At 49.6% G+C, this 13,436-nt stretch overlaps 4 protein-coding genes and 1 non-coding gene across 6 annotated transcripts; 4 read left to right on the top strand and 1 right to left on the bottom strand.

Annotated features, from left to right (window-relative positions):
• Positions 1 to 531: 531 nt before the first annotated feature.
• On the bottom strand, positions 532 to 2,078 carry LOC127768864 (uncharacterized). Its single transcript, XM_052294518.1, has 3 exons — positions 1,490 to 2,078; positions 1,135 to 1,380; positions 532 to 981 (listed from the first exon to the last, which is right to left on the bottom strand). Exons 1-3 carry the CDS (start codon positions 1,968 to 1,970, stop codon positions 923 to 925), a joined length of 786 nt encoding a protein of 261 aa, XP_052150478.1. The 5' UTR covers positions 1,971 to 2,078; the 3' UTR covers positions 532 to 922.
• Positions 2,079 to 2,897: 819 nt separating this feature from the next.
• Positions 2,898 to 2,969, top strand: TRNAM-CAU (transfer RNA methionine (anticodon CAU)). The gene has a single exon. It is a non-coding gene; the product is annotated as a tRNA-Met (tRNA).
• Positions 2,970 to 3,662: 693 nt separating this feature from the next.
• LOC127768852 (transcription factor MYB35-like) lies at positions 3,663 to 6,053 on the top strand. Its single transcript, XM_052294507.1, has 3 exons — positions 3,663 to 3,833; positions 4,015 to 4,144; positions 5,312 to 6,053. The coding sequence occupies exons 1-3, from the start codon at positions 3,701 to 3,703 to the stop codon at positions 5,967 to 5,969; spliced, it is 921 nt and encodes a 306-aa protein (XP_052150467.1). The 5' UTR covers positions 3,663 to 3,700; the 3' UTR covers positions 5,970 to 6,053.
• A 1,199-nt stretch (positions 6,054 to 7,252) lies between these two features.
• LOC127768851 (uncharacterized) lies at positions 7,253 to 9,298 on the top strand. Its single transcript, XM_052294505.1, has one exon. It carries the CDS (start codon positions 7,513 to 7,515, stop codon positions 9,115 to 9,117), a length of 1,605 nt encoding a protein of 534 aa, XP_052150465.1. The 5' UTR covers positions 7,253 to 7,512; the 3' UTR covers positions 9,118 to 9,298.
• Positions 9,299 to 9,668: 370 nt separating this feature from the next.
• LOC127768853 (gamma-interferon-responsive lysosomal thiol protein-like) lies at positions 9,669 to 13,231 on the top strand. Of its 2 annotated transcripts, none has more exons than XM_052294508.1 (5): positions 9,669 to 10,042; positions 12,124 to 12,189; positions 12,309 to 12,449; positions 12,617 to 12,709; positions 12,866 to 13,231. In XM_052294508.1, exons 1-5 carry the CDS (start codon positions 9,761 to 9,763, stop codon positions 13,079 to 13,081), a joined length of 798 nt encoding a protein of 265 aa, XP_052150468.1. In that variant the 5' UTR covers positions 9,669 to 9,760; the 3' UTR covers positions 13,082 to 13,231. The 2 variants fall into 2 exon arrangements, with proteins under 2 accessions (XP_052150468.1, XP_052150469.1); XM_052294509.1 differs by lacking the exon at positions 9,669 to 10,042 and adding an exon at positions 11,489 to 11,900.
• Positions 13,232 to 13,436: the final 205 nt, after the last annotated feature.

Here is a 13,436-nt window from a genome sequence, read left to right as displayed (position 1 = left end):
GTGGCACGATATTTGGGACTGTTCAGAACACTGATCAAGTGTTGTACCATCTTTATATACTTGAGATAGCACTTGTACTTTCTTGACCCGTTTCTTAGTGACAATTCCGTGACTCTGAATAGTTTTGTTGCCAAATAGAGTAAAGTGTACGGGCGTTTTAAACTTATAGAGGTATGTTATCTAGGTCCATAAACTCTCAAAATGCATATCCAAGTCCCAGAATTTGTCTTAGTGTGTCATTTAGGTCCTAAATCGCCACAACCCCTTCAGGATCCTATGTGGTGTTGATGTGTCATGTCACACGGACATGACATGACATTATTTTGACTGATAAATGAGACCCATTTATTTTTTTTTCTTTTTTCTTTTTTCTTCTCTTTTTTCCCCTTTCTTCTCCTTTCTATGTGACCCATGCAGAAAAAAGGAAAAAAAAAAGGAAGAATGAGAAGAAAACGAAAAAGAAAAAAGAAAAAAAGAAAAGGACACGTCATGTCCATGTGGCATTGTCATATCAGCGCCACATAGGATTCTAGAGGGGATGTGTCAATTTGGGACCTAGATGATACACCTTGACAAGTTCTAAGACCTGGATATGCATTTTGAGAATTTAGGGACCTATACGACACAACCCTACAAGTTTAAGAACCGCCAATGCACTTTACTCTGCCAAATAAGTAAACAATGCTCTTTCATTCCCAAGTATAAAAGCACAACAATGAAACTCCAAAAATATAAATCCCTTCTTACAGACAAATGTGATTACAGACACTTGTCAAGAAACGGCGTCCAGTCTATATATAACCAATGTCTCTCTGGTGTTTACATATACTACTACGATGTATCCACATGAAGAGAGAATCTAGGATTACTAAAACAAACGCCAGAATCTAGAACTACATCAGCTTTCTGGTCGACGAGCTGGCTAGTCGTCGATAATAGCGATGAGCAGGGACGCCTCTTCAGCATCCGGCGCCTGATCATCTGCAGCACAGGGAGAAACAGAAAATAGCGGTCTCGTTAATTCAACCAATCAAAGAAACAAAATTTGACGGAAGCAGAGAACTTGCTGTAGATCGGTTTTATGATCAGAACATGTACAAATTGCAGCAAGAGATTGACAATGATGAACTGTACCTGCAGGGAGGTTTGACATGATCTGCTTCACTATTCCACCGCCATTCGGCTCATCCCTTTTCTCTTCAGCCTTGCCATGGTCAGCAGCGTTGCCATTTCTGATCTTAGCATCGTCCTCGTTGCCGTGGTTCTCGCGGCCATCAGCACCGGACATGGCGATGCCAATCTTGGAAGCGACGGTGCTCAGAATCCCAGCCTTCTCGCCTCCCTGGTCGCCTCCTTCTCTTTCATTTTCCTCTGCCTCCACTGTCCCCAGACGAATTTTGATATGGTCAGCTTAAAAAAGGTGAATATTTTCTTCTGATGAGATCCATCGGAGAACAGAGAAAGAACAAAAGGTGTTCTTAGTTCTTACCCGAGGCCGGCAAGGAGTCCGGCGAGCCGGACATGAGCTTGCTGAAGATGCCGCCGCCGCCATTGCAATCTCTCTTCCTTTTCCTTTCCTCCTCGCCACCACCAGAAGCAGCAACCACATTCTCATCGCCATTGCGTTCACCGCCCTCCTCCTCCTCAGCACGGCCGTTCCCATTACCGCCGGACATGGCCGCGCCGATCTTGGATGCCATGGTGGTCAGAAACCCACCGTCCCCATCCGTCTCCACACCGCCTCCCACATTCACGTCGCCATCGCCTTCTCCACCCTCCTCCTCGGCGCCGCCGCTCCCGTCAGCGCCGGACACGGCCGCGCCGATCTTGGACGCCATGGTGGTCAGGAACCCACTCTCCCCACCACCACCGGCGTCTTCCTCTCCGCCACGCTCTTTCCCCTGCGCCATGGACATGGTCTCCTCCTGCTGCTGCTCCCTCCTCTCCTCCTCGCCCACCGAATCCTCCATCTCGCGCTCTCTCACAGTGTCTCTCCCTCTCACAGTTGTGGCGAAGTGCCGTAGCTGCAACCGTCGCGCCGTGCGTGCGAGCAGATCAGGAGGAGTTCAGGACGAGACGTGCCGTGCCTTGCCACGCCGGATACGGAGGGGAGGCGGTTCATATATAGACAGCGGCGTGGGAGCGGAGACACGCGTCCCGCGGAGGTGGCCGGGGCTTGGCGTAGTGGGCGACCTCGCGCTAGAACCTGGGGCCGCGTAGCCGCCCTGGCGCGCGCCGGTTGGCTCGAAAATCCCCGTGATTTTCTATCGTTTTTTCGCGATCCTGGCCGTGGCCGGTGAGGTGGGGGTGTCGGGGGCGGACGGTGGATCGCACGCGCGGCGTGGCGTGTCGGTGTGGATTTCCGCCGCAAAAATTGTGGACGCTCGCTTGACCGGGTTGTTGGTCTCGGTCACGGTCGGTCGGTCGGTCGGTCCAGGAGTAGAGCGGCGGATGCCGTGCTGAGTGCTGATCCGTCCGATGCGCTGCATGTGCAAATCGTACCCGTCCGATCTGCACGTCCCAGCAGAGGCCATTTTTCAACGCGCACAGCTGCGCTGCGATCTGCGGCTGCACCGGACCGGTTCAGGTGGAAATCTTGGTAGCATTTCTTAAAATTGAACTAACTGTTTTGTTTGTTACCTTATCCAACTTTTAAGATTAAAAAACTTTGTTAGCATATGGGACCAAATCAACCCGTTTTGTTTTGGGGAAAATCAAAAGACTTGTCTCCCAAAAAAGTCAGTATGGCGGATACATCATATCTATATACGTATTCCATCTAGCAAGTGCGACTGTGCGAGTAGGATCGCTGATGTATATTCACGCCTGATGTTTGAAACTTGTGTGAAGCGCACTACAAACCATAAATAAATCTGCCTATCTCTATGGACAAAACCATCAGAGTGGCGCAGCGGAAGCGTGGTGGGCCCATAACCCACAGGTCCCAGGATCGAAACCTGGCTCTGATAAAATTTGTTGATTTTTTTTTTCTCTCATTTTTGTTGCAACTGATCCTCATTTCAGTTCTGGACAAATGCTTACAACTTTATTAATTCTCCAACTTTTAGCATCATTTCAGTTCTGGACAGATGCTTACAATTTGATTAATCCTCCAACTTTTTATCGTAACGACATGACCAGATGTCCAGATCGCATCTTCAGAAAGCTCGTAGCAGCGCTCGAGACCTGATAAGTGATCACCCCCCCAACACATCTCCGAGCCTAAACTAAAACTGATTCCGCGGCGTCGAAGTCGTGATAAATCATCACGTCGAACCCGTGAAAATTCTTAAACACCATCATCAAATCCCATCATTAGATTATAAGCCTTACCAACCTCCATCAGCCAGCTAAATTAACTCGACGCCCCCTGGTAAAACTGTTGATTTGCCGGAAGGAAGCAGTTGCAGGCGCTGGTCATTATAAACTTAACCAGCGCCCATAAACTAATCCTGCCCCCTGCATGCGTCGCTGCTGATCTAAAAAAAAAGAACCATTTGTGCGTGATTATTGTTACCGGGCTCACGCCTCCGTCGCATGGCTTCGCTTTGCCTGCCTCCTGCCATGTTTTTACCATGCCTTCCTCGTCAGTGAGATCCTGTCTATATGTGCCGTTGCTTGCTCCGGCCTTTTGCAGTGATCTCGTCAGAGTTGGTGTTGTTGTTGTTGAGCTCACCGTGGTAGGAGCTGAGAGGGGGAGATGGGGCGGCCGCCGTGCTGCGACAAGGCGAACGTGAAGAAGGGGCCGTGGACGGCGGAGGAGGACGCCAAGCTGCTGGCGTACACCTCCACCCACGGCACCGGCAACTGGACCTCCGTTCCTCAGCGAGCAGGTCGTGAAAATCAACGATATCGATCGCCGTTGCTGCTGCTGCCGATGGGATCGAGATTGCAATTAGAGACGCATTTGATCACATCAGATCAGATCAAAATATGGTGTCATTGTTTATCTCTTTTTTTTTTTTCCTTTTGTTTTGTTCTGTAAAAATTGCATGGGGGGTGATGTGGGTGCAGGTTTGAAGAGGTGCGGGAAGAGCTGCAGGCTGAGGTACACCAACTACCTGAGGCCCAACCTGAAGCACGAGAACTTCACGCAGGAGGAGGAAGAGCTCATCGTCACCCTCCACGCCATGCTGGGCAGCAGGTATATCATCGTGTTACGCTCAGCTTGTCCCGTTATCTCGTCATTTCAGACGTCACCATGCTTTTGCATGTGTGTTGAGTGGTGTAATACACTCCATCCGTTGGACCCTCCTGCTTGATTGATCTGTCGTTGCTGTTTTCGAATTGATAATCCACGTGCTAGTTTGTCATCGACTCAGATTTGGCGAATCGGTGTTCGTGATTTGTATCTGATTTCTGCGTGTAATGCTAAGCATGTTGCGAACTACCTTGATCCTATAATAAGCGTAATTATAGGTTTCAGTGTCCAACTTTATCTATCAATCTTATTTAAAATATTTTAATGATTAGTATTTTTTATTGTTATTAGATGATAAAATATGAACAGTACTTTATGCGTGTCTTAACTTTTAAAAAAATTTCATAAACTTTTTAAATAAGACGGATAATTAAACGTTGGGCACGTAAACTTATGGCTGCACATATAATAAAACGGAGGGAGTAATTCCCGTGAATCCTAACATGAGATAAATAGCTAGTGCACATAATTGGCTGCTCTAATGTACTTTGGCAGTGTGATGCTGATGCAATTAGCATTTACATTTAATGTTCTAAAAATTTTATGGAATCAACCTAGATGTGAACGAAAATGGCATGACAAAATAATCAAGATCCCTGAGCGGTAACAAACTGATACACACACAATGCATGTAACGCCACTATTCACAGTTAATTAGTACTGTACTACTAATTAACTTAGTTAATACTAGCACTAGTTATTTTACACTCTAAACAAATGCTGCGAGATCATCTCTACCCTCAATCAGAAATGGGAGCTAGTTTGACACATCAACACATAATTTGGACTGAGATCATTGAGCATGCATGTAATTTCTACTCCATCCGTTTCAGATTATAAGATATTTTAACTTTGATCAAAGTTAAACTGTTTTAAATTTGACTAAGTTTATAGACAAATATAGTAATATTTACATTACCAAATTAGTTTTATTAAATTAATAATAAAATATATTTTTATAATAAATTTATCTTAAGTCAAAAATATTATTATTTTTTCTATCAAATTAATCAAACTTGAAACAGTTTAACTTTTATCTAAGTCAAAAACATCCGAGGGAGTATAACCAAAGTTGTGCGCGTGCATCAATCAAATGCGCGTGATTGGCAGGTGGTCGCTGATCGCGAACCAGCTGCCGGGGAGGACGGACAACGACGTGAAGAACTACTGGAACACCAAGCTGAGCAAGAAGCTGCGGCAGCGTGGCATCGACCCCATCACCCACCGCCCCATCGCCGACCTCATGCAGAGCATCGGCACGCTCGCCATCCGCCCCCCTCCCGCCGCCGGCGCCGCGCCGCCGCCCTGCCTCCCGGTGTTCCACGACGCGCCGTACTTCGCCGCCCTGCAGCATCAGCATCAGCAGCAGCAGGTCGTCACGCACGTCGACGCCGACGCGCCCGCGTCGCCCGACTCGCAGCATCTGCAGCTCAACTGGAGCGACTTCCTCGCCGACGACGCCGCGGGGCACGGCGCCGACGCGCCGGCGCCGCAGGCTGCTCTCGGCCAGTATCAGGAGGGGTCAGCACCGGCGGCGACTGCCGTCGTGGGCGGAGGCCGCGCGTTCGGTGACGTCGACGGTGCATCAGCTGGCGTCGGCGCCGGCACGGACGACGGCGCCGGGGCTGCGTCGGCGTTCATTGACGCGATCCTCGACTGCGACAAGGAGATGGGGGTGGACCAGCTCATCGCCGAGATGCTCGCCGACCCGGCATACTACGGCGGCGGTGGCGGCTCCTCCTCGTCGGAGCTCGGCTGGGGTTGCTAATTATACTTAACTCGTGCGTATTAACTCATCGATCCGTTCTGGTGTCTACGAGACTACGATTATATCCGATCCCCATTTCGATTTAACTACGGGCTTGCCAGTTAGACAGTTACTCTGCTCTACTCTTGGACACTTCCTGAGCTAATTAATTACGCGTTCAATGTCATTTCATAAAGTAATCAATTCATCGTTTGAAAGTCGTAACATTGAAATCAAATCAAGCAATCGAGCAATAGCATGCATGGTAGTGTACTGTTCACACCCGAAAATTTCTTTGTTGTTTCTCAATGTGTGGATTGAATTTGACCTTAATTTTTTGTGAACCAATAGATTTCAATCTACTCTACATTGTTAGTTTTTTCTATAAATTTTTGTAATGATTTATATTGAATTTTAAAAAAGTAAACGGGGGAATATCGCCTCAAGACATTAGAATCCATTTCCATAATTAAGGGAAACTATTTTGCTCCCTCGAGGAAATGTCCCATCGTATGTTTGTAAACCACCCAAACGGTTATAAAAAATTCTGAAAAAATTTTACAACACACATACAACATATTTGTATAGCTTCACAAGATTTTAGGTCCAAACTTAACTCACACATTGAGATATAAAAATGGTAAACTCACAAGATTTTTCTAATGATTTTTGTTGAATTTGAAAAAAGTAAATGAGAGAACATCACCTTGAGATATTAGAATCCATTTCCATAATGAAGTGAAACTATTTTGCTCCCTCGAGGGAATGTCCCATCGTATGTTCAAAAACCATCCAAACGGTTATGAAAAATTATGGAAAAATTTAACAACAAACATACCACATATTTAAGGCTTCACAATATTTTAGGTCCAAACTTAACTTACCCATTGAGATATAAAAATGGTAAACTCAGCGTATGAATAGCAGTGTATTGTTCACATCCGAATTTATCTTTGTTATTTCTTATTGTGTCGATTGAATTTGAACTTTTTTTTTGGACCAATAGATTTCAATCTACTCTACATTGTCATTTTTCCAGAATATTTTTATAATTGTTTATATTGAATTTGAAAAAAAAGTAAACGAGGGAACAACCTCTCCAGCGAGTACATTCCATTTCCATTAATCAAATTTCTCAAGGAGGCAATCTGCACAGTGCACACCAAACAGTAACTCTGTCCCAACCGCCACGAATCCGTTTCGGACTCGAACCCCGCATCGCGCGCACTAGGACTCCCGCCTCGGCGCTCTATAAATCGAGCGAGGGGACGAATTGGACGCGATCCATCCGCCGCCACGGCTTTTTCATCCCCTGTCTCCTCCCTCCCGTCCACCTCTCCAGCCCTAGGGTTTTCGCGCTCTCGTGATCCCCTCCGCCGCCGCCGCCACCACCAGCCGTAGGGTTTGGGGCGCTCTCGTCCTCCGCCTCCGCCTCCTCTCCGCCGCCACCACCAGCCCTAGGGTTTGGGGCGATCTCGTGCTCCGCCTCCGCTCTGCTCTGCTCCGCCGCCACCACCAGCCCTAGGGTTTGTGTTCTCGCGCCCCCCACCCGCGCGCCGCCGCCATGGCCGCCGCGCGGAATCCGCTGCGGCGGTGGAAGCCCTTCCTCGCCGCGTTCGCCTCCGTCGACGGCGCCATCGAGGCCGCCGACCCGGGGGGCCTCTCCCGCGACGAGTTCCGCCGCGCGAGGGGACGCATCGTGGAGATGCTGCGCGGCGCCGAGGGGGAGGCGGAGGCGGAGGGGCTCTGCTTGGTGCTCGACGACGTGATGGCGGAGTCCCTCCTGACGCTGCGGCTGGTGCCCGTGACGGCGAGGACGCTGGCCACCACCGACCTCGCCGGGATCGTCGGGGCGTTGAGGAGGCACGAGTCGGAGCGGATCCGCGGCCTCGCCACCGACATCGTCCGCGGGTGGAGGGTGGCCGTCAGGCGCGAGCTTGTCAGGATCGGGATCGCGATGGAGAAGCTGTCCCAGACACCGGAGCGGATCGAGGCCGATCGGCGTGTGCGTGCCTCATCTGATCTCGACACGAAGGTGAAGCACGCAACACCGACGTCGCTGCCCAAGCGGATCGTGATCGAGGCCGATCAGCGTGTGCGTGCCTCCCCTGATCTCGACATGAAGGTGAAGCACGCATCACCGGTGCCGCCGTTCAAGAAGAAGGCTACCGCCGATTGCAGCAGCCGCGTCGATCTGGCGAAGACATCACAGCCATCGCTGACCAAGACGAGTGCTCCTCCAGTTGTTGCTGGCGCTCGAGTGAAGGCGCCCGACATGGGCTCAGCGACAAAGGCGAATCCGCCGAAGAAGCTGCCGGCTGTCACTGGCCGCGCCGGCGGCCGCCGCGATGGTATCAAGCCCTACCACATTGACGGCGAGAAGCTGACGGTTGCTGCAAAGCGGCTTGATGTCTACCAAGAGGCAGAGGAGGCGCAGAAGCGGCACAAGAGCGCCGACATGGGCGCAGCAGCGAAGCCAAAGGATCCAGCGCTTCCGCCGAAGAAGTCGCCGGCCGTCGTTGCCTGCGCCGGCCGCCGCGAGAGCATCGAGCTCCGCAACGACGACGAGAAGATCGCCGCTGCAAAGTGGAAGCTCCATGAAGGCTACCGAGAAGCAGAGGAGGCGAAGAAGCGGCGCAAGATGGCCGACATGGGCGCAGCTGCAAAGCCAAAGGAGCCAGCGCTTCCACCGAAGAAGTTGCCGGCCGTCGTTGCCAGCGCCGGCCGCCGCGAGGGCATCGAGCTCCGCAACGACGACGAAGAGAAGATCGCCGCTGCAAAGCGGAAGCTCCATGAAGGCTACCGAGAAGCAGAGGAGGCGAAGAAGAGGCGCAAGATGGCCGACATGGGCGCAGCTGCAAAGCCAAAGGAACCAGCGCTTCCGCCGAAGAAGTCGCCGGCCGTCGTTGCCAGCGCCGGCCGCCGCGAGGGCATCGAGCTCCGCAACGAAGACGAGAAGATCGCCGCTGCAAAGCGGAAGCTCCGTGAAGGCTACCAAGAAGCAGAGGAGGCGAAGAAGCGGCGCAAGATCCATGTCATCGAGGACCCAGAGATTCTGAAGCAGAGGCAGAAAAAGATGCATCCGATCCTGAGTCTGCGGAGCCGAGCAAGCCACGCATCCTCTATGGCCGAGAAGAGCTCACTCATGTCGTCCCTTGGGAGGCTTTAGGCCTAGAATAATTTACCTCTGTAAATTAACTGTGCATCCGAAGATCCATTAGCTTATTTGCCTCACCTCTGCAACTCTCTGTAGATCTTCCCCTGTATATAAACACCAAGCTTCCGTATGTCTGTATGGCTCAATCAGTCAAACCAATTTTTGGTACTAGTTAATGTAACTATCTATGTAAGTAAGAGTATATCAGTGAAATAAATGGATCAATCTTGTGATCCTCTTCAAGTTTCCTCTGTTTTTGTAACATCTGAATATCTGATCTTGATAGTGTCAGTTACAATCCTGTTGAGTGAGTGATCTCATTATTTGGTTTGCGTCTCCCGCCCAAACTTGTATCTCCCAAACACCAGGCCACGCCACGCCCAGCCCACGGACGACGCCGAACACGCTCGCGGCCCAAGCCCAACCGCTGCGCCGAGACATCGCCGCCGTCCCGCGGCCTCCACGTGCAGCGGCCAACGCCACACAGCGCCACTGCACCACAGCGTCCTCTCCGTTGCTCACTTGTTTAATTATTATCTACAAGTCCACGGATGGCTCCCCCCACTTGTTGCCGATCAAGCCGAGAGCTTAGCTTGAGGAAGACGAGACGCGCGAGCACGAGCGCGAGCCTGCTTCCGCGGAGCTAGATCTCGCCATGGCCGCCGGTCCACGCGGCCGCCTCCTGCTCGTCGCGCTCGTGTCGGCCGCGGCCGTCGTGGCCGGCGCGCTACTGCCGGGGTGCGCGGCGGCGGCGGCGGCGGGGGAGAAGGTGCCACTCGCGCTCTACTACGAGACGCTGTGCCCGTACTGCTCGCGGTTCATCGTCAACCACCTCGCCGGGATCTTCGAGGACGGGATCGTCGACGCCGTCGACCTCCGCCTCGTCCCCTACGGCAACGCCCACGTCGTCGGAGCCAACAACACCATCTCTTGCCAGGTTTGATCGCTAAGCTTCGCGCGCTTCCCCTTGGCTGGTTTTTTTTCTTCCACGAAATTGTAGACGAATCGTTCGATCGGTTCATGCTAAATTATTTAAGCCGGTCGATTCAACAGTCAATCGATTTGGCTCTTGCCCAAGAAATTCTTGCACCGGTGCACGGTAGCAGTCGTGGCAACGTGGCATGACAGCGCCCATGGTGGGTGGAGCTCAAAATCAGTCGCGGTTGCTGTCCTGTTTGTCACTATTTCCTCTCTCTCTCTCTCTCTTCTGTTCCCTTTCTTGTGTTGTGTTTCCCTTCTCTCAAACGTTTATCGCGCAATAACATCTGAAAAATTATCGTCGAAACACCGGATTGAATTCTGTAGCTTTATTGCTTGCACCGAGGTTAAATAAGTAAGAATTAGTCGGGTTTACTGATCATTCTAAGCGGGAGTGGATTTGATGATACAGTAACAAAATGGACGGACTTCACAGAGTCTCCACTCTCGCACTATGCTATTACTAGTGAAGTTTTTTCTTTTTAGGTTTCTGTTTTATGGAAAGATTTGCTAATTCAATAGCACACGTCACAGAAGTTTAATTGTGCGCTATTGAAACAATTTTATCTCATGCGCATATGCTGCTTGTAGATTGGATCGGCTCATTTTGAACTTGGCTTAGCTGAGCTAAACCTTTCGGTAGCTAGCTTTAACGGCCACGTGTTATGAATTACTAGTGTTCATGTTTTTCAGTCCACATATCTACCATCATGTGTTGAATAGTCGATTTGTTTCAGAACTAAATAGTCGACTAGTAGTAATTGAATGGCTATATCTACTTGTTATCCCCCAAATAATGTGTAAATCTTCTTAGAGTAGTGTAATTACTATTGTGTGTGTGTCTATTTATGTCTCTCTCTCTCTCTCTCTCTCTCTATATATATATATATATATATATATATATATATATATATATATATATATATATATATATATATATATATATATATATATATATATATATATATATACATCATACATATGCAATTAAGTACTCCATCCGTCCCAAAAAAAAAAAGACAAACCATAGTTTCCGTGTACCCGTTCGTTTTATTTGAAAAAAAATGAAAAAAATTAAAAAGATAAGTCACGCATAAAATATTAATCATGTTTTATCATCTAACAACAATGAAAATACTAATTATAAAAAAATTTCATATAAGACGGATAGTCAAACGTTGGCACGGAAACCCATAGTTTGTCTTTTTTTTTTCTTTTTTTTTTAGGAGGGAGTACATATAGATGGTTACTAAATGCAAATAGTATATTTTTGTCTGCCACCCCGATCCCCATCTCACAAACAGCACCGTACCCTGCGCCTGCGGTCACATGGTGGTCGCTGCACGTGGGCCCAACTAATCCAACCTGGACCCCAGTCATCCCATGTCTTGTTCCACTTTACTCACACACGCTCGCACCTCGTTGCACACGTGGCCAAACCGCTTTTGACTTTTACCCTTGACTTTACGCCACTAATCATCGTCGATAAAATGCACCCACACCTCCCCTCTCCTGACCACCACCACCACGGCCGCCGGTGATCGCCGGAGCAATCCCCACCCATGGCGGCCATCCGCCGATTCCGCCCTGCCCTCCTCCTCGCGGCGATCCTCCTGCTCGCCGCCGGCGCTGTCGAGGGGAAGAAGGGCGGGAAGGTGGACGTGGCGCTCTACTACGAGTCGCTGTGCCCCTACTCGGCGATGTTCGTGGTGGGCAGCCTCGCCAAGGTCTTCAGGGATGGCCTCCTCGACGCCGTCGACCTCTCCCTCGTCCCCTACGGCAACGCCCGTGTCAAGGACGGCAAAATCTCCTGCCAGGTCGAGGTCCCCCCGATCCGCTCCTCTTTATCGCCGTCTCCTTTCGATTCCCCTGCTCACATTCACAAGTTTCGCTTGAATCCTGGGCGTTCGGTTCTTGAGCTTAGCACCTGCCAATTCCAATTCTGTGTGCGATGATTTTTTGGTAGTGGTGGTGATGAACTGATACTGATACTGATACTGAATATTTCTGACGCTGTTGAGGTGTTTGGGTTTGTTGCAGCATGGAAGCGAGGAGTGCTTCCTGAACACCGTGGAGGCTTGCGCCATCGATGCATGGCCGGATTTGGTAAAAAAAATGCTCACATGACAAAAGCTAGCTTTGCAACTTCTCTGCACAGAAAAGCTTGTAATTTTTTTCTGCTCCGGATCGATCTTTAATTACACAGCTCCGTGTTTTGGCTGCAGAGAGTGCATTTCCGCTTCATCTACTGCGTGGAGGACCTGGTGGTGAACCACAAGCAACGGGAGTGGGAATCCTGCTTCGGGAAGCTCAACCTCGATCCCAAGCCTGTCACCGACTGCTACAAGGGCGAACGCGGCCACCAGGTCCGTTCCAGTAATCCCATTTCTTGGGGAGCAAATTGCAAATAATCCTATGATCAATTGAATGAATTGATCATGTCTCCTCCTGTTGCTGATTCCATCCATTGCTCTAATCTTAATGCCTGACCTGACCGGCATTGTCTGCATCTTGATTTACTCCGTTGATCCAGCTCTCGCTCAAGTATGGAAGACAGACTGACGCTTTGCAGCCTCCCCACAAGTACGTTCCCTGGGTGGTCGTCGACGGTCAGCCGCTCTACGAGGCGCGTGCCCTTGCTGCTCTCTATCAGTGAACTTTCAGAATTCGCAGTGTTGAGATGAATTACCAGATTCGTCTGCACAAGTTCAGCGATCAACACTGACACGTGCTGATTCTGCTAATTACGGTGATTAACTGAAGCGTTTTTTTTTTGTTTCAGGATTACGAGAACTTCGAGGCTTACATCTGCAAGGCCTACAAGGGCCATCCTCCCAAGGTGTGCGAGGGGCTGGCCCGTCCTCCGACTCCGACTGTGCTTGAGGTAGCGGAGGCAGGCAATAGAGTCAGCTATTACGACTCCGGTGATATCAGGCTTAAGCCTGATGAAGATGGCCACGCCAAGATCAAGAAGGTGGTTCCAGATGATGATGATTGAATGATGGGGGGAAGATATCAACATAGGCAGTCCCATGTTTCTGTCTAGGCTATAGGACATAGTTCATCCAGTAATAATGAAGTGCCGTTCAAAAAAAAATGGTAATAACAAAGAGATTAAGTTTATATATTGTGCATTTGTGCTGATTAATTTGTCCCGCTCACCATTCCATGCCTCAGCACTAGCACTAGAAATGCTTTAGCATACCTGAGGAAAAATGCACCGCAAGTTCTATAAAACTCTTCAGTTTGTGAATAAAGTTCAATTTTATTTGTTTGGCACCCTTGGCTAACCTCAGGTTTGCCAAAGAATATGGCGTAACCTCGAGCGAATTCCAATCGTTTCCCTTCAAACT

The sequence above is a fragment of the Oryza glaberrima genome, chromosome 3 (genome assembly GCF_000147395.1).
Source record: "Oryza glaberrima chromosome 3, OglaRS2, whole genome shotgun sequence".
NCBI lineage: Eukaryota > Viridiplantae > Streptophyta > Magnoliopsida > Poales > Poaceae > Oryza > Oryza glaberrima.
This window is presented reverse-complemented; position numbering and strand designations above follow the sequence as displayed.